The 24,442-nt window shown below is 43.8% G+C and overlaps 1 protein-coding gene across 2 annotated transcripts in view; it reads left to right on the top strand.

The window, feature by feature from the left end:
- The window catches only part of JAG2 (jagged canonical Notch ligand 2), a 70,564-nt gene extending 56,842 nt beyond the window's left edge, over positions 1-13,722 (top strand). For both annotated transcript variants that reach the window (XM_044271567.1, XM_044271565.1), the window contains 12 exons: positions 24-137; positions 416-529; positions 685-798; positions 2,112-2,228; positions 4,081-4,108; positions 4,731-4,816; positions 5,684-5,797; positions 5,888-6,003; positions 7,293-7,535; positions 7,940-8,071; positions 9,960-10,116; positions 10,521-13,722. In XM_044271567.1, the coding sequence (XP_044127502.1) occupies positions 24-137; positions 416-529; positions 685-798; positions 2,112-2,228; positions 4,081-4,108; positions 4,731-4,816; positions 5,684-5,797; positions 5,888-6,003; positions 7,293-7,535; positions 7,940-8,071; positions 9,960-10,116; positions 10,521-10,960 (1,775 nt within the window). In that variant the 3' untranslated portion in view covers positions 10,961-13,722. The remainder of the gene's footprint in view (positions 1-23; positions 138-415; positions 530-684; positions 799-2,111; positions 2,229-4,080; positions 4,109-4,730; positions 4,817-5,683; positions 5,798-5,887; positions 6,004-7,292; positions 7,536-7,939; positions 8,072-9,959; positions 10,117-10,520) is intronic.
- Positions 13,723-24,442: the final 10,720 nt, after the last annotated feature.

Genomic DNA, 24,442 nt, shown 5'->3' with positions numbered 1-24,442 from the left:
GCATTTTTAATTCTGTATTTTAGATATAAATGACTGCCTTGGCAATCCGTGTAGAAATGGCGGTACGTGCACCGATGAAATAGACTCTTTCAGATGCTTTTGTCCCAGCGGCTGGGGAGGCGAATTCTGCGACATCAGTAAGTTGATCCTTTTAATTATTTTATTTTTTTCTGACCTGTGATGGCTAATCTCCGGTGCTCCAGATGTGGTAAAACTACAACTCCCAAGATGCACACTTGCTTGACTGTTCTCAGAACTCCATAGAAATGAATGGAGCATGCTGGGAGTCGTAGTTTCACCACAGCTGGAGTGCCGGAGGTTAGCCATCACTGCTTATACCAACCACATGTGCATCCTTGTCTGGGTAATTTTTGAGTTTTCCCAATTCTGCTACTTGTTTCCCCCCCCCCCCCAGACTACGACGACTGCAATCCAAATCCTTGCCAGAATGGAGGACGTTGCATAGATCTGGTGAACGATTTCATTTGCCAGTGTGAAAATGGATGGAAAGGCAAGACCTGCCACTCGCGTGAGTAACAGGCTTTCTTTGCATGTGTATACCTCTCGTCTTATAGTCTACTATAAGGTCGGTTGGTTGCACCTACGTCCATATAGTGTCAGACCTGAGCCGTCCCTTTTTTGGATCTATTACTTATAGCCATATCTTGCCCTTCTCGTCAACAGGTGAATATCAGTGTGACGCGAACACCTGTAGTAATGGCGGGACGTGCTACGATACCGGAGATACTTTCCGCTGCCTCTGCCCATCTGGGTGGGAAGGAGCCACTTGTAACATTGGTGAGCATGGTCAGATACTGTATCCTGTACATTAGGCCTCATACAGACATTTTGTTGCAGATAGCCCACTGACCCATTCATTTCTAAGGGACTATGCACACATCCAGATTTTTACTGATCCGTGTGCCCATTCCATAAATGTTCGAACATGTCCTATTCTTGTCCGCATTGTAGTCTGCAACTGCTTCAGACCTACAACCCCCAGTATGGGATTTAGCTTTGCAGCAGCTTTAGTTCCACATGTGGCGACCATTGGCCTATTAAAAAGGTAGAAATGGCACCGAAGTCGGTCAAGTGTTACCCCCGTTATGCTTTAAATCTAGGGCCTAGTCTAGGATCTTGGTAATTTCTGTATGAATTTATAAAATGTTATTTTTATTTTTTTCTAACCATGCCCAATTCTTGCTGGAATAAATTCCATTAGAGGCCCAAGTGCACAGGACGAACCATTTGGCCATTGCTGGTATTTAATATTCTGTGATATGCTATGACTGGTGTGATGTACCGTGCAGACCTCTGTATAGTCGTCCTTGCTGGAGTTGGTATCACTTGTGCTGTGCAGTTACTAGTGTGATGTCATCTGTTACGTATTTTGTTGTCATATTTTGAGTCAGACAGGTTAGTACGTGGTTCCTTTGGCTGTCAGGGCATGCTGGGAGTTGTAGTTTCACAATGGCTGGAGAGCCCCTGGCTGTGATGGTATTGAGAATGTGACTTGCCCTCACTTACTCCGAAGGCGTGCATTTAGATGGTATTTCATATACCCCGCATGCGCAAGGGCATAGATGCCATAGTTCCCCCACAACATGGCTGTTCTCGGGCCTGGCTCAGGATCTCTAAGGATTCTCCTTTCCACGTGAATCCCAAACCAGACAACGGAAGATAGGTCCTCTATATCAGATCTGTTGGTGATCATGCAACCGGTCAGCTGTTTCCAAACTATACATTGGCCGGAGCTGAAAGCACAAGGTTTCATCCACTGCGTACAGGCCGTGTAGTGGAGTACGGCAGCCCAGCCCCAGTTCAAGTGAATGGGAGCTGAGCAGCCGCAGGTCAGCGCCAGAAACCACACCGTGGACAGAGTCTCCCACGCCTGCCCCAAGCAGATGAGCGGTGGGGGGTGTCAGGTGAAGGACCCCCACCTATTGATGACCTAAGTCCCAGAAAACCCATTTAGCTTACAATCCTCTATAGTCTATAGACACATGTACAGCAAGTAGAGTTGCGGTTGACATTGGGATGTGAACGATCCTTTCATCGTTTTAACAGTATTAAAAGCAATATCTAAAATGTCCTTTATCTTGTGTCTACAGCTAAGAACAGCAGCTGTCTCCCCAACCCCTGTGCTAATGGAGGGACGTGCGTGGGCAGCGGAGATTCCTTCTCTTGCATGTGTAAAGAAGGATGGGAGGGACGTACCTGCACACAGAGTAAGCCTTTGCCTCGATTTTTTTCGTTCCTTTAGGATATAGGGTGTGTCTCATAACATGTTTTTATCCTTTCATTTATTTGCCAACATATTTGAGTCATTTGGGATGGGAAATTGCTGGAGGCTACGAAAAAGAAGCTTGTGTGTGTCTTAAGAATAGGTGAAGACGAGAGATGCAGATGAGCTGTATTCTTTTGCCTCTGGTCTAAAGTTTTGCAATTTATTATTTCCCAAGCTCCAATACATTTTTCCAGTTTTCCTGTTTGTGTAAAATCCTCTGCAGTTCTAAGCTCATCGGCACTAGCCAATTTTACCCATTCAGGTCCGGCCTATCAACTCTTCTTACTTTCAGCTTTTCCCTTGAAGGGGGCCTGTCTCCTCTCCTGACAAGTCTGTTTTAGTAACGTGTCCATGGTGTGTTGTTTTCAGCTCACTTATATCTGTTTTAGTAACTACTTGCATTCTCCATGTAATGACCATTCTGGAGCATCTATTCTTATGATTCCATGTTGTGCCTTTCCTTTATTATTCCTCCTAGGAGTTATAAATGAATTACTTGCAGTTTGCAATGAAGGTCCAGATGGGTGTTACCAATTGGGGGTTGTCCCCGCACAATCTGATATTATCTAATCACTGTTGTCAGCGTAAGACTGTGCAGGGACACACCCACAACTGGTAACACCCATCTGGACCTTCATTGCAACTTGCTAGCTGCTTCATACCTTCTACCAGTAACAATAGAGGAAGGGCACATCATACTAATCGATGCTCCAGATTGTAATTACATGGGCAATGCCAATAGTTGGGAAGGTTTCGGGTCCTATTTAAGTGTTGCACTGCAATAGTGGTGAATGGCCAATGTTGGGCTTCATCCTTAAGGTGCATTTACGTGGCCTGAGAATCGTCCAGATTATCTGCAATGGCCGTGTAAATGTGCCGCCAATCGCCTCATGAACAAGCGAAGCGCTTGTTCATCAGGTGATCCTGTCGTTGATGGAGGCACCACAGATTATGGCTTCTGGGCAGCAGATGGTGCAGTCTAAACATCGATCTGAAGCTCAGAAACCTTGATTCTGTATGAGGATGGCAATAGCGATCCCTTGTCCTCATACAGTGAAGGAGATCTCCTTCACAGTATCTTGTATCACGGTCTCCTTCACTGAACGAGCAGCCGACTGTCGGGAAAGAAAGCTTCCCTCCCGACAATCGGCCCGTGTAAATCCAGCTTAAGGCTGGCTGCAGACAATTTTCTCCCTTGTTTCTCTGTGCATGCTGCCGATCTAAAAGTACGCAGCATGGACTCATTTCGGTGCAGACATTTTCCAGTACATATGGATGTGGTGTGGAAACCACACTCCAAATCTATTGCCCCAGGACACAGCCTTACTGCGCCACTTACTCGCCTCTACTTTCTTTACATAAACTGATAACATCTTTAAGTTTGCCCACAACAGGCATTCAGAGGTATATTCATTGGATATCCCATCAATTTCTGATCTTCGGTAGTACCCCCCCTTCCCCCAAACATCCCCTAATCCTCATGTTCATAAGTTTCGAAGGCTTCCCATTGTATATGTGTGTGTCAAAAAGCCTATGTCCCCGTGCAGCGTGTTGCTGATGCCTCCTTTTCCTCCTCCTGCGGTGTGGAGAGGACAGGTCCACTTTAAATGCATATACCTCTTATCGTCTTATGTAGCGCTCTCCTGCAGAGCTGGGGGTGGGTTGAGGGATTATGTCTGCAGCCATGGAGCAGTCTGGCTTCCTTTTTTCATAAGGCTTTGTTCAATTAAGTCATCTATGTAATAAATATATAAAAAATAAAGTATAACCGTATTTTGTTTTTCTCTCCATAGATACAAATGACTGCAATCCATATCCTTGGTAAGTCTTAGGATTTTTCTGTCCGTTTTCTATGTCCGTTTCAGCATGTATGGTGTACTACATAGCTGGAGCATGGGTAACTTGGCGGTTGCCGTAGTATTGTGTTACGTATTATAGTCCGCTTTCCAATACGCTATGTTTTAAGAGAATGGGTCAGCCGGCACCCTTGCTGTCGTTGGGAGTCCTGTCCTGGGACCTGCACCTATCTGACATTGATGGCCTATCGCTAGGACGGGAATACCCCTCAAGCCTGCGCACACACAGCTGTAAATCACCAAGTCACTCCATGCACCGGACTCATAGACCCAAAAACTAGAGATCCATTTCCTTAGATCCTTCTTCTCTAACATACGGCCAGCAGATCGCTTTGAAATATCATGTATCCTAGAGATGTGCATCAATGTCTAAGATGGGAATACACCTTTAATTTTAAAATGGGATCCCCCCCCCCCCCCCAACCCCAGTCTCAAAGCATAGGCCCAAGAACCCAAGTTCTACTGAATCTATACAGCTATAGATCGCTCTGCTCAGCTCCTCATGCTCTTTAACTTGCTGCAGATTCCAATTTAGGAAGAGATTAAATATTCTTAGTGAATTGGTTCTTCTGTCATTTCCTGTACAGCTACAACGGTGGGATTTGTATCGATGGCATCAACTGGTTTCGTTGTCAATGTGCATCTGGATTTGCTGGACCAGACTGCAGAATCAGTAAGACACGTTCTCCTTGTAATGATTTTTGTCAGGCTTGGTTCATATCACCGTTCAGCCTTTCCGTTCTCCTGCTCCGTTTAGGAGTAGGAGACCGGAAAAGACTGATTTGGCACATAACGGAGCCTAAGGACCCCGTAGACTATAATGGGGTCCGTTATGTTTCCGCTCAGAAGATGATTTTGGAGCAGAGACAAAAGTTGTGCATGAAGGACTTATGTCTCCGCTTCAAAATCATCTTCTGAGCGGAAACATAACGGACCCCATTATAGTCTATGGGGTCCTCAGGCTCAGTTATGTGCCTTCTCTGTCCTTTCCGTTCTCCTGCTCCTAAACTGAGCAGGAGAACAGAAAGGCTTAACGGTGATGTGAACGAAGCCTAAAAATTTTTTTATTAATAAAAATATTTACTTTTGAGGTGATAAATTGTTATTACTAATAATTCATGGTCTACCTTCTTCAAGGGGTTGTCCAGTCTTAGAAAAAAAAACATGGCTGCTTTCTTCCAGAAAGGGCCTTACACCTGTCCCTGGTGACGTGACCAAGCTGCAGTACCGCTCAACCCATAGAAAGGTCCATAGAAGGAAGCGGCCATGTCTTGTTTTTTTTTCTCCACCCCTGTCCAGGCCCAATCTAGAATTTTATAAAAGCCTCCTGCCATTATTTGTTTTCTATGCAGTGAATGGATCGAATGACAAACCCCACGCAGCTGTTCAGCACATTGCAATTGAAAAAATAAATAAATGACCAACTCTGCCTGTTGCACCTTGTGCTGTAAACCAAGCCAGATCCGCCATCTTTGATCAGCCCATTATGTAGATAAGCGAGGCCTGCCAAACACGGCTTTATTGTTGTTTTCTTTTGTAGACATCGATGAATGCCAGTCGTCCCCTTGTGCGTACGGTGCCACTTGTATAGATGAAATAAATGGCTACAGGTGCACCTGCCCTTCAGGACGAGCTGGTCCACGTTGCCAGGAAGGTAATTAGCGCGTTGCATTCACATAAGGGCTCCCGGCTCTTGTAAGCCGTTTGGCAGAATATCCAAACTGTTTGTTCTCCCTTGTCCTAGTGATTGGCTTTGGAAGATCTTGTTGGCAGAAAGGAATGCAGTACCCCCATGGAAGCAAATGGGACGAGGAATGCAATAGCTGTCACTGTCTGGATGGAGTGATTGACTGTACCAAGGTAAGGATTATAATGCTCATCCTCTTCTAATCCGTTGCATTAGGGTTTTCTTGGGAAAACAAACGGAGATTACGTTCGCCCTGACATTTTTGTAGGGTTTTTGAATTCCGTGCAAAATGGTGTGTCTGAAAGCATGGAAACGGATTGCTTTGCTCTTGGGCATCGTGTATTGGCTTACTGTATAGCATTTATAACACTTCCCAGGTCCATTAACAGCTTGTTGCCTTGGCTGGAGCAGTAGACGGGAGACTAGTTCCTGAATGGTTAGCACTTTAGCCTTGCAGTACGGGGGTCTTGGGTTTGATCCAACCAAGGCAACGTCCGCATGGAATTCGTATGTTCTCCTATGTGCCTCAGCTTGAGCTTACATAGTGAAATTAGATTGTAAGCCTCGTGGGGGACAGGGACTGACGTGCTGGGTGTTCTTGACATACTTGATACATTTTACATACAGTGATTGTAGGGACTTGGAAAAGTAAAACCATTGAGGCTGTTTCTTCCACCTAAGATTTGATAAGCTGCTCAATCTTCTTACCCAGGCTAATTCTGCAGACTACTGTTGGGAAGGAAGTGTTCCTTCCCAACAATCTCCTCCTCCTCAGTGAAGGAGGCAGCTGCATTTAGATGCAGCAATCTCCTCCACAGTATGGGGAGGGGGCGATCACTAATGCCATCACTCGTCACCATACAGACCCGATGTTTCCCAGCAGCAGAGGCTGTTTACATGGCACGATCTGCTGCCAACAAACAACCATCAGCGGCACTTTTAGGCTAGAGTTACACGACGACATTTGTCGTGCGACATATTTTATAATGCTGGTCTACGGTGTCACACTGAGACACAACAGTCGCAAAAAAACTATCTGAGATGGATTTTTGTGCGACTGTCGTGTCACAGTCCTAGCATGTCTGTGTGACACCGTAGATTAGCATTATATAATTTGTAACGCAGCACGTGTCACAGTGTAGCCCTAGCCTTACACCGCCAGATAATCGCTAATGAGCGTTCCTATGCGTGCTTGTTAGCGATCATCTGACTGAGAATCGGCCCTTTGTAAAGAGCCCTTAAAGTTTGATCAGGCAGAACTGGTTACCATCGAGTTAGATCCCCTTAATATGGCCTCTCAGACAGGTGCACTTGGAATAACTTATTCCAGAACCCATAGAGGGCACATTAGGGAGGAGGGGGGCAAAAAGCTTTTAATATTTCCACTAATTATAAAGAATTGATTTAATGCTTTCATGTAATTATTCATTTTCTAATGGTTTAACCCCTACTTCTTCTTCAGGTCTGGTGTGGCAAAAAGCCATGTCTACTGGAAAATCGCCGCGATAAGAGCCAGTGTCCCCAAGATCAGGAATGTGAGCCGACTATCTCTTCTGTAAAGTGCTTCCGACCACCATGCCATGAATGGGGAGAGTGCAGCGCCCCCGACAGACCTCACATTATTAAATGCCTACCAAATTCAGGCTACCTGGATAAGAACTGTGCCCGGATAACATTAATATTTAATCCAGAAAAAATTCCACAGGTACCAGTTTTAATTCTCATGTAGTATGGAGTCATAAATGTCTGTATTCAGCAGTATTTGCTTTGGCCGTGTGTTCGTAATGCTGACATACTTGAGACTGCTGCCTGGTCTTCCTTAGAAGCACAATCCCACATTAAGTGCTGTATGGTTTAAAGGAACACTCTGGACAAAACGAATACACAGGTTTATGTGTATTGCTGGACCTGAAGATGCAGAGCATACCACAGGGATTCTCCTCGGGGCATTCTTTGAACTCCTGTGCCATGCTCTTCTCCCTAAGGCCGTGCTCTTCTCCCACTTTTAAGGCTTCTTTTGAGTCACGTCAAGTACAGATAAAGTATTAGATAATGATGTAAGATCTCCATTTTGGTTTGTACTGATTGATGTATTTGCACCTGTTTAAGGGGACCACAGTTGAGCATATCTGCTCGGAGATCCGGTATTTGCCTTCCATCAGGACTGTATCCAAAGACCAACCACTCGTCGTCTTGTGTGACGAAACGTACTCTGCAGAAAAAGCAGTGGAGGCTACGGTGGTAAGTCTCAGCATTAAAGGGGTTGTCAAAAACCCTCACTCATATGCTATGTTTGAGTAGATAGACCACCTAGCAGGGTGGGTCATGTTCTATGAGCTACGGTGGAGAATGGAAGGGTTCCCGTGTATTAGTCATTTGAGGTTTAGAGAAGCTGGACCTGCATTGATTAGCTGATCTAAGGGGGTTATCTAGTGATGATGAAAAGATGATCATGAACAGAAGATCCTACCTGTTTGCAATATTCTGCCCTTGATGGGTGGAAATGTATTAGTCGCAGATTCGTTATGTTTATCAATTGGATGCACCGGAAATCTGATCTTTGGGTAGCAGAAAAGGGACTTTACTAACTGAAAATACCTTGTAAGGCTGACCAATGTGTCATTTAGGTGGTAACTTGTGGTGGTTTCACGCAGCTGTGTGTGGTCTAAGAACAGCTATCTGCGGGACCGACCACGGCTTAGGCTACTTTCACACCTGCATTCGGTACGGATCCGCACCGATAATGCAAACTCTTGTATCTGTTCAGAACGGATCAGTTTGCATTATTCTTTAAAAAAAAAAAAAAGTCGAAGTCAAAACGGATCCGTCCTGACTTGCATTGAAAGTCAATGGGGGACGGATCAATTGCACCATATTGTGTCCGTGAGAACTGATCTGTCCCCATTGACTTACAGACTTGACTCCAGAGCGGAATGGAGGTGGAACGGAGCCAAACTGATGCATTGTGAGCGGATCCTTATCCATTCAGAATGCATTGGGGCTGAACTGATCTGTTATGGGCCGCTTGTGAGAGCCCTGAAACGGATCTCACAAGCGGACCCAGAAACGCCAGTGTGAAAGTAGCCTTACTGCATCATAGTGACTTTATGATGCTGAGTTCCTGCCTGACTGTGGGTCGACGGTCCATATATTCACTGAATCATTTGAGTACAGGGAAAGAACTTGCAGCATCTTAAATCTATATGATTCAATGAGTTTGGCTCCAACAAGCCACAATCTGTCAAAGAAATGCTGCCATCACACCGACTTTTTTTCCGGACCACAAATAGCCATGTGAAAGCGACCTGATGGGGCTTACCCACAAATAAAAAAAAAAATCTGTATTAACTCATCACAGGATGATCACTGTGGGCTGGACCGCTCTGCTTGGTGCTTGGGGATCCCAGTTTTAGATATCATCCACGCCCCCAGCGATCATAGATATAATGGGTCAGGAAAAAATATTTAAATCAGTGTAGTGTGTGTGTTTTTTTTTTTTTTTTTTTGTTACTACTGCTAAGATGAAGCGAGGAGGGATTCATAAGTTGTCTTAAAGAGGACCTGTCGTCTCTCCTGACATGGCTGTTTTAGTAAATAATTGTATTCCCCATATAATAATTCTGGAGCATCTATTCTCATGACTTTGTCGTGCCATTTATTCTTTTATTATTCTTGCAAGAAGTTTATGGATAAAGGTACAGATGGGTGTTACCAGTTGGGGGGTGATCTTGTAGTCACTATCCAATTAGTGGGGTCATTGTCAGCCTGTGTAGGGACACCACCCCAACTGGTAACTCCCATCTGTACCTTTATCCATAGACCTATAACAGGAATATAAGAAGAATGGCGCAACATAGTCATAACAATTCTGCAGCATCCATTCTTATTACATGGGGGGATGCAAGTAGCTATTAAAACAGACATGTCAGGAGAGGGTCCAGAGTTTTTCCCACCAAAGATATATTCCATAGAACACATGAGGGTCTGGGATCTCCACCTATTGGGAGAACAGGGGTCTCCATGTCAAGTGGCTGTAGAAGTCCACACCTTTCTCCTTTTAAGCTGCTGAGCCGGACTTGCCATCTTACAAATCGGCTTGGGTTGACCATGGTCGTCTTATGTTTTACAGGCACTCGTCTCGCAAACGGACAATCAAGACGTCAGTCTCATTCAGAACGCTGCCAATACAATTGTCAGTGCCATCACCAAACGACTGAACAGTACGGTCATGCTAGCGGTCACTGAAGTTAAAGTTGAGACAGTCGTGGTGGATAGGTCCAGTTCAGGTGCGTAGTGTTGGTCTTTATACACATATAGTGCTATCTATATTGGCCACCAAAACCCCAGACATTTTGCCCTTTACATAACCTAATCTGACGCCTCTATAACAGGAATGCCCAACCTGCAGCCCACCAGCTGTTGTAAAACTACAATTCCCAGCATGCCTGCACAGCCTACAGCTATTAGGGCATGCTGGGAGTTGTAGTTTTGCAACAGCTGGAGGGCCACAGGTTGAGCATCCCTGCTCTATAACATGACAATACCCCACCGCCAATGCTGGCAAAAAGCCAAAACTGGGCCAGCACAGACCCGGTAGAAAGATTCCATACTGTCATAGCCATCAGATATAATTACTCTTCCACAGCTCTACGTCTTTTTTTTACCATTATTGTAAATGCTGTCTTTTTAGATTACCTCGTCCCGGTGCTCTGCGTTGTGTTCGGCATCGTCTGGGTGACGTGTATCAGCATCTGTGTCTGGTGGACGCGTAAGCGAAGAAAAGAGCGAGAGAGACGGCGAGAGCCTCGCCCAGCAGAAGAAGAAGTAAATAACCAGCGCCAACCTTTAAATCCAATATGGAACCCAATAAGGGTGCCTTACAGAGACATTCAGTATGAATGCAAAAATCTCCTTCATATTCAATTAAGAACTTCTGGTGCAGAAGAGGGGGTGAAAGAGGACATGGTGGACAAGGAGGAGGACACTGAGGAGGACGATTGCCTCCCTCAGTCATACACAAAGGCTTACACAAGCGTAGGGGACAGTGACTGCTCGAAAAGCAAACCGCATCGGACAAGTGCCGACAAAGTGGACAACAGATGTGTAAAAAATGTGAACGCACCACACTGAAGGAAGCGGAGTATCTGTACACATGGAGAGGACAGCGTTACCTAAGCTGAGAACGGGACGAGGAGAGACACAGAATTCATCTCCAATAGAATGGCCCTTCCACCATTTCTTGGCGTCATGGGCACATTCCTTGGCAATAATTGCCAGGTCCTTCCCAACCCCCCCGCCCCCTCTGGACAAGTGGTTCAGGACTAAAGTCTGGACTCCCGATTTCTTTATATAATGTAAAAATGTTAACTTTTTTTTTTCTATTCGTTGCTGTAGTCTTTCTATAAATTATTTGTGACTCTATATATATATATATATATATATATATATATATATATATATATATATATATATATATATAGAAAAAGGCAAAAAAAGAGAAGTTCTTTGATAGTTGCTATTTTTATAAAGTTTGCTTTAAAACCTCTTAAGTCAAGAGGAGACGAAAGGTTCTCTGTATTTTCATTTATCATGTAAGATTTCTTATGCAAGGACTGTACAGTTGTTTACAAGATGTATTTTTTTTGGTTTAAGGTTTATAATTTAATGACTACGTCCATCCCTCCAGGTCGAGGAAAAGAAGTGACTTAAACTTTTTTTTTTTTTTTTTTTTCTTAAACCAAACCTCCCTCCCTTCCTCCCCACTTTCCTGTCTCTGTCCAGTGTTTTTTCAATGTCTGGTTAACAAGATGGCAGAAAAAAAAATATATTCCACTCCCAGCTCTTGCATAGATCTTCATTCTCTTTGCTTCCAGCACTGGTCCCCAACAAACGTTTTTGCCTTACTTGTCTTTTAATAGGCACAGCATTAATGCGACACAGCGATCTGAGTCGTGTTGTTTTTTTTTATGGTTAATTTTATTGTTTCATGTGTTATTTTAATTTTAGGATTGCAGTATTGATGTATGTGACAAGTGCCTTGAGATTAAACTTTTTTTTTTTTTTTTAGCAACTGTCAAAGACTACCTTCTGCTTCAGATATATTACGGGCAGAGCGCTAGGGTCCTCCTTTATAGAGACATTTATTTTATTTTTTTGTTCTCATTGTAAACATATGGTTTGTAAATATGTATATAATTGAAGGAATCGCTCTGTATATTTGATTTATTAACACTATTTCTGAATTTTCTTCTGTTCTTGTCATGCCATTCCTTTTTAATTTATGGTTCAGAAGGGAGGTTTTATGTTTTTTTTTTTGTTTAGTTTTTTTTATAAAATATCTAGATTCATTAAGGAAAAGTAAAAACCTAACTTCACTTAAAGCCTTTCAATTCTACTTTGGCTCTATTTAAAGGGCTTGTACCAAATTAGACAATATGGCCGCCTTCCTCTACAAACAGCAAAACACCTGTTTACGAGTTGTCTGCAGTTGCAATTCGGCCCCATTCATTTCAATGCAGCAGAGCTGCAATACTGCACACAGCCAGATGTAAGCAATGTTTTATTTTATTTTTTTAAATGGAAGAAAGCGGCCATTTTTCAAATCCTATAAGCCCAGGATCCCACTCCTTTGCCCATGTCTTGCACCCTTAGGCTATTTTCACATTTGCGACAGATAGATCTGGCAGGCTGTCCTGGTCGAGAACAGCCTGCTGGAGTGGACCCTACTGACTATAATGGGGTCCGACAGAGACCTGGCCGTTATCCAGCAAATATGTTTTTTGTCTGGCTGTAACACCCAGTCGCAGGTGTGAAAGAAGCCTTAGGTATGGCGTATTGTTTGGCAAGGTCCCTACACTGTTGAGCTGGAAGTCCATTGATTATTTTCTTTCGCACAGTCCTAAATTTTTGGTCAAATATGGGTTGTATGAGATTAGAAAAAAGGGAAACTAAAAAAAAAAGAGCCACTCTTCCCCATGGGCCATATCTGGTAATGCAGATCAGCCCCATTCACCTAACTGTCCCTATGACCCTAGGCTGCAATACTAGACACTGGCCATGGACAAGACACTATGGCGTGGGGAAGAAAAAAAAACTAAACATTTTTCTTCTAATCTCACCCAACGACCAACATCTTGGCCTCCTTACAGTGTAGCATGGAGGGGGATACTCCCTTGAAGTTGGGCTTTAAGCGATGTTAGGAGTTGGGTCTGTTGTGCCTATGCTGTGACACATAGTTAGACTGGGGTATGTAGGATAAAAAGAACTATATGAGCCCATGTGATCTGGTCTTTGATGGGTGGGGGTGGACTTGGCTCAGAATGGGGGGGGGGGTGATGTCACAGAGATGGTTGTTGTTTTTTTTGTTTTTGTGAAGCTGTTAGTTCGTTGTGGTGATGCATTATGTTTCGTTTTAATATGACAAGCCTAATGAAGGGAACAATTTTATTTTATTCATTTTTCGTTTTCTCTAAAGAAATAAAAGGGCAAAAAAGGCAGCAAACGCAATAGGTTGAATTACCTCACGAAAACACGGCTGTTCGTACATAAGGCTTCAGCAGTTATTTTTGTATTTTTATTTTTTTTATATAAAGGCTTTCTTATTACATAGTATGTCAAGCTGCTTCTTCGTTTTCTCTCCTTTAACGGTAGCATCCGTGTAAAAGCAACATCCATCCGTACTGACGGATTACCAATGGGAGGTGGGGGGGGGGTCTGAAAGTGTAAACTCTGGCCAATGACCATGAATGCTTGAAAATAATTAATTTTATACAAGAATGCAAGAATTGCTTTAGCAGGATCTCATTCTGTTTAGTGCATTTTGGTTGACATGTTCTTAAAAAAATGTTTCAGAAAAAAACTATTTATTAAAGCATTTTATAACAATGTTAAAACCTGTCTCTGACTTGTGGTTTATTATTTGGGTGGGGGCTTGTACAGTACACGCGATGGGGGAGGGTAAATATTTTTCATGAAAGATTAGAATTTTACACATGCTAGGTGGATGGACACAGGGGTAAACTAACTGCCCATATAAGATAAGAGAACTACCATATTTTTCACCCTATAAGACGCACCTAGGTTTTTGAGGAGGAAAATAAGAAAAAAAAAAATTTGAACCAAAAGGTGTTCTTTGAACTAATGGTAGCCTGTGGATGGCACTATTATGGGGGCGTCTGTGGATGGCATGGCGCTGTTATGGGGTTGGATCTGTGGATGACAGATAAATAGCATCTTATGCTATTTGACATCCACAGATTCCTCCCCCCCCCCCCATAAGTGTCAGCCACTGTGAATGACCCCCAATACAGGGGCTGGCATCTACATTAGTTTTTAAATGGCAGCGGGGGCCCAGTGCAGTCACTGTATTCCATTGCACCAGGCCCCGCTCACTGTACTAATGGTATCTGTAACTGCAGGCAGGCAATGGTTAACTATATAGATATGTTCGATCCAGCACTGAGCAGCCTGTACTTACGATCATAGCAGGCTGGAGGCAGGAGGCTGGGCGGGCACTGGCAGCGTAACTTCCTACGTCACGTGCCTGCACCGCCTGATTCATTCATAAAGTGGGCAGAGCAGGCACGTGACGTAGAAACTTGCGCTGCCAGTGAATGCCCGCCCGCCCAGCCTCCTGCCTCCAGCCTGCTATGATTGTAAATACAGGCTGCTCAGTGCTGGATCGAACATATGTATAGTTAACCATTGCCTGCCTGCAGTTACAGATACCATTAGTACAGTGAGCGGGGCCCAGTGTAATAGAATACAGTGACTGCACCGGGCCCTGCTGCTATAAAACTAAAAGCCGGCCCCCAGCGCCTCCTCCCTGATGCACACGCCGGCCGCGCTGTGCAGCTTGCGGTCGGCGGTGTATCAGTGTAAAAATGGCAGCCTTCGCCCCACAAGACGCACTGCCATTTTCCTCCCACTTTTAGGGTATATTGGCCCCTACAAGCAGCAGTACATCACTTAAGCAATAATACCATACACACAAAAACAAAGAGAAAAATAAATGCCCAGCCACATTGGTCCTTATACCTATGTACTACAACTATGTAGAGATGTGAGGTGGCACTGCGGGTCTATCCGGCTTTATCGGACACAGGAACTGTGCGGCTCAGTCTAAGGATATTATACCTATGTACTACAGAACCGCAAAGACCTCAAAACATATTTCCATGTACTGTTCCTAGGGTTACTTAGTAGCGTGTTCCTGGACTTTTCTACTGATGGCCTAGTCTTAGGATAGATCAGGGATCAGCAACCTCCGGCACTCCAGCTGTTCTGAAACTACAATTCCCAGCATGCTCCATTCATTTCTTTAAGAGTTCTGAGAAGAGCAGAGCAAGTATGCATGCTGGGAGTTGTAGTTTCACAACAGCTGGAGTGCCGAAGGTTGCCTACCCCTGGGATAGATCATCAGTCTGACTGGAAGGTGTTTGACTCTCAGAACCCCTGATAATACAACTGTTGTACAGTAGGTCTTGGGCCAGAATGAAATGTCATCAGAAAATATCCTATTGTCAAAATCTACTTTTTATGTTTAACATTTTTTTTAAAGAATTTTTGATTATAAATTTTTATTAAATTTTTTTTTCCCCATGTCAACATCTCTATTTAAACTAAAAACATAAAAATCCTGCAGTTTTCACACTGGCCACTAATCCTTATAATAGGCGCCACTTTTTGGTCTGTACAAATCACTTTACTGCAGTTACCAGCTTAGGCTACTTTCACAATCTCGTTTGGTGCGGATCCGTCATGGATCTGCACAAACTCATCCGTTTATATAATACAACCGCATGCATCCGTTCAGAACGGATCCGTTTGTATTATCTGTAACATAGCCAAAACGGATCCATCTTGAACACCATTGAAAGTCAACGGGGGACGGATCAGTTTTCTATTGTGTCAGTGAAAGCGGATCCGTCCCCATTGACTTGCACTGTGTGTCAGGACGGATCCGTTTGCCTCCGCATCGCAAGCAGCGTTTTGGTGTCCGCCTCCAAAGCTGAACTGATGCATTCTGAGCGGATCCTTTTCCTTTCAGAATGCATTAAGGGCAAAACTGATCCGTTTGGAACGCTTGCGAGATCCCTGAACGGATCTCACAAACGGAAACAAAAACGCCAGTGTGAAAGTAGCCTTATCTGTACACAGATGATATCATTACAGACGGGATTAGAATGACAGATAAGGCAGGATAAGACACCATTTATAAATAGGTGATTGTCACATGTTATCTATTCTTTCCTTGTACAATGACTTCTGCACAGGTCACACAGCATGCCCAGAAAACTCTCCCATCGAAGTCAATGAGGCCCCCTCCTGACCATTGTGTCATGGGGCTGCCGTAAAGCAATTTTCTTAAAGGGGTTGTCGCACCTCATATCGGTGATATTTTATGTTGTTTAATAACCTAATACAAGTAACTTACCAATGTAGTCTGTTACCACAATGCCTCCTGTTCTCACTTCTACTAATTTTCTGTGTTTTCATAAACTGCTCATCTCTATGGGATATGGCCACCACCGCAATGCTTCTGCACTCAAGGTAAGCAAAGCCGGTCTTTCCAGTGGCCAGGATAGTTGGAGCGAGCGCGCGCGCATAGCCTCTTCTGCATGCGCATTAGCGCCTGCCCCAGCCACCTTGTATTGCCCGTATCTGAAGCTCACCTCACCTGCAACCTTGTATGTACTATGGATTTTGGATCTAAGGTATGTGCCTTAAAGCTGCACTATACAGATATAAATTGTTACAGGTTCTTAGCTTGCTACAATAGCCCAGAACCTGTTATACAGATCGCTACTGCTAGCGGTCATCTTTGTACCTGGCCGATCGATCGCATTCTTAGGGTGCATTCACAAGATCCACTTGTGTGCAGGACTTAATTCAGACAGCAGTCATCTCGGTCCATATGCTATACAGACTGCACTTGCATAGCACACACATCAAAGAAACCTGTAGCGTGGACCATTCCTGTCTGTTTTCTAAGACTGGCAGTTCTGGGGCCAAAACCGCATGGTTCTGTGTGTTGTCCAGTGGATGGGAGGCAGTAACAGCAGCACTACTCCCGTTCACTTCAATGGGAGCAGTGCTGCAGTAAAAAAAATAAAGGTTTGCACTTGATAACCTAAAATGATGCACAAAGGGAAATGTTTATTTAGATATATTCCGACTACATTGTCACTCATTTGATTGAAACTAACAAGGTCAGCCTCTCCCCAGAGTATAGAGGTCAGGAGGATTTACGTTTTCCAAATCCAGCCGGATAATCACATGGATTTGGATTTTCCACATTCATGTTGATCTTCTATCACTGCAATATCAGGGGAATTTTCCATTGCCAGTTTTTCAGCTCTGTTTAATTATGCATGTACAGGCTGTTTTCAGGTCTCTAAAATAATATCATTTTGTAGTGGTCATGTCTGCTTGACTCATGATGTGATCCTCCTGATTTACCTGTGCAGCATTTTACATTGTGATCTGATGTTCAGGATTCCCCCCAAAAAAAAAAACATATGGGGATTACCAACAGTTCCATGTAGTAATGACGAATTAACGAGGATCCCGTCCAGGGGGCAGAGGGACCCTAATTTCCCGGTGGGCTGAAGACTAGGGGAGCAGCCTAACCCTCCTCACTGTCGCTGGCCCGGGTACATAATGATTTGATGCTCTCAATGCGAATTAATGATGGGAGCATTAGATACTGGGCAGGTAGCCGCAGGTGCCCTCTGTAGTGCTTCCATGGGGTTCTGTGCCTCAGTCAAGTGAATGAGTGCTCATCCTTGATGCAGGGAGCACATGGCTGGTGCCCGCATATTGCAGACCCGTTGTTTGCGGGCCGCAATACGGCCACGGCTGGGCAACGGCCTTGTGCATGAGGCCTAACTTGTATGGGAACCACTTTTTTAAAAATGCTGCATTATGTCTTTATAGGGTAATACCATAGAGAAGTTGTATGGACCTGCATCGATTGGTCGTAGTAAAGAGTACACTGGATTCGGCAAGTAACCGCGTCACTGTGAGCCTGCATTTCCATAGAGAGGAGACGCACTGGATATGTTGGATGTCGGCTTCTGACTCCGCTTTTATACACTGAAATATAAATGAAGGGATATGATCTTATCATTTGCTTACTAAAGTATCTGTGCACACATGCAGTTAGGCAGGACCTAGTGCCCAGGCTAACTGAAAGCCTAGATTAGCTGCTTACGGTATATGTAATTTATGATGTGCGGTGTCACCATCAAAATGACTGGTGAAGGGATATCGGTAGTGTGTTCATTTTAGGACATGGTCAGATGTCACACTGGCATTATTCTGACACCTGACTTTAATATTCTGACTAGTCAGCGGCAGCAGTGCAATGACTTTGAGGTTCATTGTAGTTTTAATATGCTCAATCACATGGATGAAGAAAATTCTTCAGGTTGCTGCCTTGTAACATACAGTATGTTCCTAAGAGCCCATCAACATCCTTTAAAATAATCCTATATGAAGGAAGCTGTCATTTTGTAATGTATTTATTTTACCTTTATCCTATCTTCTTTTCTAGGCTGTAGTCACATGACCATGTCCAGGCAGCTCTTTCTTATTTCCTGTGATGTTATGTCCATGGGCAGTGATAGGGGAGTGTCTATGGAACTGGGTGGGAGGAGCTATAAACTAGCTGGGTGGTGTTGGGGGGGGGGGGGGTAGCGCTGGAGGTGTGGCAGGGGAAGGAGGGGTGCATCATGGGTTTAGTTAAACTATAGCAAAAGTAAGTGTTACATACAGGATGGAAACAAACCAGAGGGATTGGTTTATGTGGTGAAAACGGGTCAGGAGAGCTTAAATAGTTAAAATGGGGAAGATGTACATGAACATATCTGTTAGAAACCATAGTCCTCTTGGAAAACCCCTATAAGTCAAAAGAAAAGTTCCTCACAGTGGTATATATGTATACCTTTATTTTTGTGCTCTGAGTAGGACACAGTCATAGCATATGTCGGGGGCCCGGGGCCCTATGGATTGGATATGTTTGATGTGTGTCCTGGCACATGCATCAAAGATATTCAAAAATAGATGGGAACAGAATTGGTTTTCCTGGAAATAAAAAGTTTAAAAAATGGACCAAAAAAAAATAAAAATCATGCCTCCCCAATCACACCACTGCTATTCTGATGCTAGTCCAGTTACCTTTGCCAATAGCTTTCTGTTCCCATGGAAATGCCGGTAAAGACTCAGCTAATCACTGCCGTAGCGATGACCCTCCTCAGCCAGTGATTGGCTGTTCAAACCTTTCCAGTCAGTGTCGAGCCAGGAACAGGAAGTGAAGATCTTCAGGGACCAGACCAGGGTCAGAGCAGCAGCGGTGGAGGAACATTTAGGGCGATTTATGTTTCATTTTTAAATGTTTGTGGTCCATTTTTTTAAATAAAAAAATAAAATAAACATTACATATTCCCTAGAAAACCAATTTTACACAAATTGCCTCAAAATACGTTCATTGGTTGACCACCTTTTCCAGCCATCCAATGTTCAATTCTCCTCCCTTAGCTTTTGTGACATGGAAGCTAAATAAGTCCTGCCTTTCTGGGGATCATCATTTCCATCGATGAGGGTTCCAGGAAAGGGATCTCCACCAATCTTAACTAGAATACACCATCAAGTACATGCACATTTTCCAGAGATCAGAGATGTGGATTCTCCCGAAGAACCTTATACTTGTTATAACATGTCACCCAGCCACGGCCGAATATTGGATAGTTGTGAAGCGACGAGTACTCTTCATCTCGTGAATAATTAATTCTAATTCATTTTGGTATATTAAAATTGACTGTAAAATTGCTATGCATCATTTTGCAGTGTTCACACTGCCGGTATAAAGCCTACGAGCAAAAATTCCATCTGTTATGAAGGGGAAGTGAAGATGATAAAATTGATTGAAGTTGGTGAAATGCATCAATTATTCAAGAGCTAGCTAGCCAAGGTTATATCATGTTGTCTTTGACCTGTAAGGGACATATCTTTCTCTAAGGTAGGCGAGATTGACAAAAAAACTAAAAGTTTGCCTAATTCTTCATTTTTGGAACAGCCAGGAAGTTTGGACAAGACAACATTTTAAAAGTGACGGGTGTGGCTATTATAAAGCAGGGACTGGTAAGAATAGGGTGGAGGTTACAAACAGTGTGACGACAGCCGGATAACTAGTGTTTAATTAAAAGGAGCATTAAAGTAAATTCTTTTGAGAATTCTGGTTAATAAATTGTAAAATTCACCAGAATTTGCAATTTATTCAGGCTTTGGAGTCCAGTGGGCGTTCCTATCAGTGATTGACAGCTATATCTGTATTCACACTCAAACATGGAAGGCTGTCAATCATGTAGTAGGACTGCCTAACATGCTGCCCGCAGATTGGACTGCATTTTCATGAAGTCCCTTTAAAGCGGTGTTCCCCAACTCCAGCCCTCGGGCCCACCTTCCGGTCATATTTTCAGGATTTCCTTAGTATTGAGCAGGTGATACAATTAGTGTTGATGCATCAGGACTTACCTCAGGCATTCTTTCTGTGGGATATTCTCAAATCGTGACCGGTAGGTGGGTCCTGTGGACTGGCGTTGGGGAACATTGCTTTAAAGGGTTTGTATGGGACTAGGTCAGCCATGTTTTTAAAGCAAGTCCAAACAAAAAGTAGTCAGTCTATAGATTCTTTGTCTGTGGAGTTCTTCCAAGTAGAAAACCACAATTTTCCAGCCATATTTGAAGTTATAAATACAGTATCAAGACACGCTACACCAGGCATCCTCAAACTGCGGCCCTCCAGCTGTTGTAAAACTACAACTCCCACAATGCCCTGTTGTAGGCTGTTCGGGCATGCTGGGAGTTGTAGTTTTGCAACAGCTGGAGGGCCGCAGTTTGAGGATGCCTGCTCTACACAATAGTCAAAGGTTGTCATTATTACTCACATTATACTGCGGGTATATGATGGACGTATTCCCTGACAGACATACATTTGTCCACGATGTACTAAAAGTGTATACCATGTGACATAAGTGTTTTTTTTTTAGGTGGCTCCTGTACAGTACTGTAAAGCTAACTGCTGCATTTTCATATTCATAAAAAAAAAAAAAAGGTATACCACCATATGCCAGCAACTACGACACTAATGGAGGCCAAACAGAGTCATTTGGCCTCTATCAGCTGGATAGGGGTCTATGGCGCCGTTGGATTCTGGGTGCATAAGCCAAATGTGTTTACTAAACACAATGTGAGCAAATCTATACAACAATAGGCAAAATGGACATTGACCTTCAGTGCTTGGTCAGTGTGTATATGAAAAAATAATAATAAACTGCTTGATTAAAGGAGCCTAGCCCCTTGGTGCAACTTCCTTTCCTTAGGCAATGGACAGGGCCAGGCCTCATATTCACACGCCTGTTGCACCACAGTTTTTGCAGTTAGTGTCCAGTGAAACGGTAGCAATTTTTGCTATGTACAATATGCATTAGTATTTAAAGAGGTTCTGGCAGCAGTTTTGAACATGCAAAACTGCTGGCAGCCCTTTTATTACTTGTATCTCTGTGTATATGAAACTTTGTTCTGCCTTGTGCCGCTCCTACATGTTCCCCGAATGTGGTCCTTCACTCTGACATACTCTCTGCATTGAGCCCCTTCATAGCCTTTCCTCTGAGGGACAGCTGTAGCGGTCTCCTGGTTGTGAAGGACTCACTGAAGAGAACATTTCAGAGTGAGGGACACTTGAGGGAGCAGGGCCTGGCACCAATAAATGTTTAGACTGTTCTCCATGTCCCCTACGTAGCTCTGTCAGCAGGTTTCTGAGTCAAAACTGCTGACATACTCCCTTTAAAAGGGTTGTTTGAGTTAGAAAACCCATTTTCAAAAACACTGATCAGCCGTAGCGGTTACAGGAAAAGTGATTATTTCATGACAACGGCACCTGTCAAGGGGTTGGGGATATATTAAGCAGCAATTGAACGGCCAGTTCTTGAAGGTACTGTATTGGAAGCAGGAAAGATGGGTATGTGAAAGGATCTTAGTGACTATAAAATGAGCCATATTGTGATGGCTAGACAACTGGGTTAGAGCATCTCCAAAGCCATAGGTGTTGAGAGATGTGCAGTGGTTAGTAGCTACCAAAAATGGGTGCACAAGGCCCATTTATGTAAGTGAGGAGTGAAGTTTAACCCATCTTGTCGAATCCCAAAGATGGGTTACAATAGAACAAATTGATGAAAACGTTAATGCTGGCTATCATAGGAGTTGGAACACACAGGGCATCGCATCTTGGGGTGTATGGGGCTATTGTAGCCGCAAACTGGTTATAGTGCCCATACTGACCCATATCCACCACTGAAAAGCTTACAATGGGCACATCAGCCTCAGAACTGGACAGTGGAGCAATGGAAGGGGGTGGCCTGCTCTCATGAATCACATTTTCCTTCTCATGTGGATGGGCGGGTGGCAAACAAAGATCTGTCAAAGAGTTCAAGGTGTTGTTGTGGTCTTTAGATTCCCAAGACCTCACTCTGATCGAGTATCTGTGGGATGTGCTGGAAGAACAAGTCCAGCCCATGGAGCTAGAATCTTGCTGACAGATCCCACAGGACTCCTTGAGAGGTCTCATGAAGTCCAGATTTAAGATGCCTGCCATTAACATGCCAATAGAAATATACTTTTAGACCTACAAATTCAAAAAAACTGACCAAAATGAACCCCAATACGAGCAGTTAGGTAGTGTCCGATTAGGAGCAATATCTACGACCATATTATTAAAACCCACAGGAGCAGATATATGAATACTAATTTTTAGACTGTAAACTTACGACTAGACCAAGGATCAGCAACCTTCGGCACTCCAGCTGTTGTGAAACTACAATTCCCAGCATGCTCCATTCATTTCTATGCGAGTTCTTAGAAGAGCAGAGCAAGTATACATGCTGGGAGTTGTAGTCTCTCAACAGCTGGAGTGCCGGAGGTTGCCTACCCCTGGACTAGACAGTCTAAAAATGTGTCAGATTTATCATAAAGGCTGTATAGCTGGATGATAAATTTGGCACGCTGCTATCAGTTGACTTACTTTATTCCAGAATATAGCAAAATTGTATTGCATTTTTGCATCACATGGTCTCATTTTAAGCCACGTGTCATGCTGGATGAGTCAAAAAGCATTTAAAATACTTAATAAATGTCCAAATCACACACCCTCAATTCTCTTCCGTGCAGCTGAGCTGTGGTACCAGACACAAACTGTGGACATATGTGGTACTGTTTCGGGGAGAAAGTAGAATTTTTTTTTCTAATCCTGGACAAAATGTAAATTTTTTGAGTCCTGTGATCACCAAATACAATTGGACATCATCCACACTAGAGCATCAAGACACCACTCTCCCAGACTAAATACTGCGACATGCATGAGAAATGCATACCTATTCAGAGTTTTCTGCTTTGCGTGAAGCTGATGAAGCTTAGACGTCACTGGAATTTCCAAAGTACGTCCTCCATGCTCTGGTATTCATTGTACAGCTAGATGATGTTAAATGCTGAAATACTTGGCTGGGCCGAGAGCACAATTAAAGCCATGCTAATAAACCTTGAAATCTGTAAAAAGGTGCATTTATACCAAAACATGGGTGTGCAAAGGGGGCTTGATTTATTCATTTTGTAAATGTACTTTCAAATTAGGTAGGGGACAGTGCATCCCTGAACTCCATCCACACTACTGTTCCTACCTACTAGGATGATCCATCCTAAATAGTGGCCCTCAACTGGGCAACAGTCCCTGGCCTAAGTGCACGAGACCTAAACTGAGTAAAGGGGTAGTCAGACGAACCAGTTCAAATCCTAAGAGGCACGTCACAGAACCAGAGGAAAGAAAACCACAGGGTCAAATACCAAGCAAGGTCAAAACCAGCAGATGAAGTCAGCAGAGACAGGCGAAGTCACAAATGGGCAGCAGGTCAGAGATTCAGAATCCAGAGAGCATACAACAAAACCTGTGAGACAGGAAAACTAATCACAGGCAACTGTGGCCAGCAGCTGCCTGTTTATATACCCCACGGACAGGAAGCACAAGGCGCCAGTGCCAAGCCTGATTAGCCTGGTGTCCCTGCTCCCCGATAGGCCAATAAGCCCCACTGCCAGCCGAGATGGGTGCCACGGTAATCGAGTGACGCCGGTAGCGCCGCATTAGAGCTGTCAGACTCGCTGCAGAAGCCCAGGCGGGTAAGTACATGACACATATTTTAAAGCTTTCATATAGTGCGAGGGTAGACGATGCTGATGAGGTACTGTAGTGATTCAGAAAATACTAAAGATCGACCATGATAAAGATGTCCTGTTCTCACTTTAAGCTGGCCATACACCTCAGGTGTGTATTGGCCAAACCCATTGATTTTGGCGAGTTTGGCCAACCATCTAATGTGTATAGTGGTCTCCCAACTCTCCACTGATAACTGGTGTCGGAGGAGACTAGGACCGATCATATTGGATTCAATTGCCTGATTCTTCTGTAAGTGGGGAGATAAGCTGCTGCTGGAGGAGCATGCTTGGCCGAGATTGTTGCCAATTTGTTGTACCTCAAGGCGTCTAGAACGACAACCTTCACAGTTC

Source organism: Bufo gargarizans, chromosome 11, assembly GCF_014858855.1.
Source record: "Bufo gargarizans isolate SCDJY-AF-19 chromosome 11, ASM1485885v1, whole genome shotgun sequence".
In the NCBI taxonomy this organism is placed as follows: domain Eukaryota; kingdom Metazoa; phylum Chordata; class Amphibia; order Anura; family Bufonidae; genus Bufo; species Bufo gargarizans.
The sequence above is the reverse complement of the archived record's forward strand: the minus strand, read 5'-3'. Positions and strand labels throughout refer to the sequence as shown.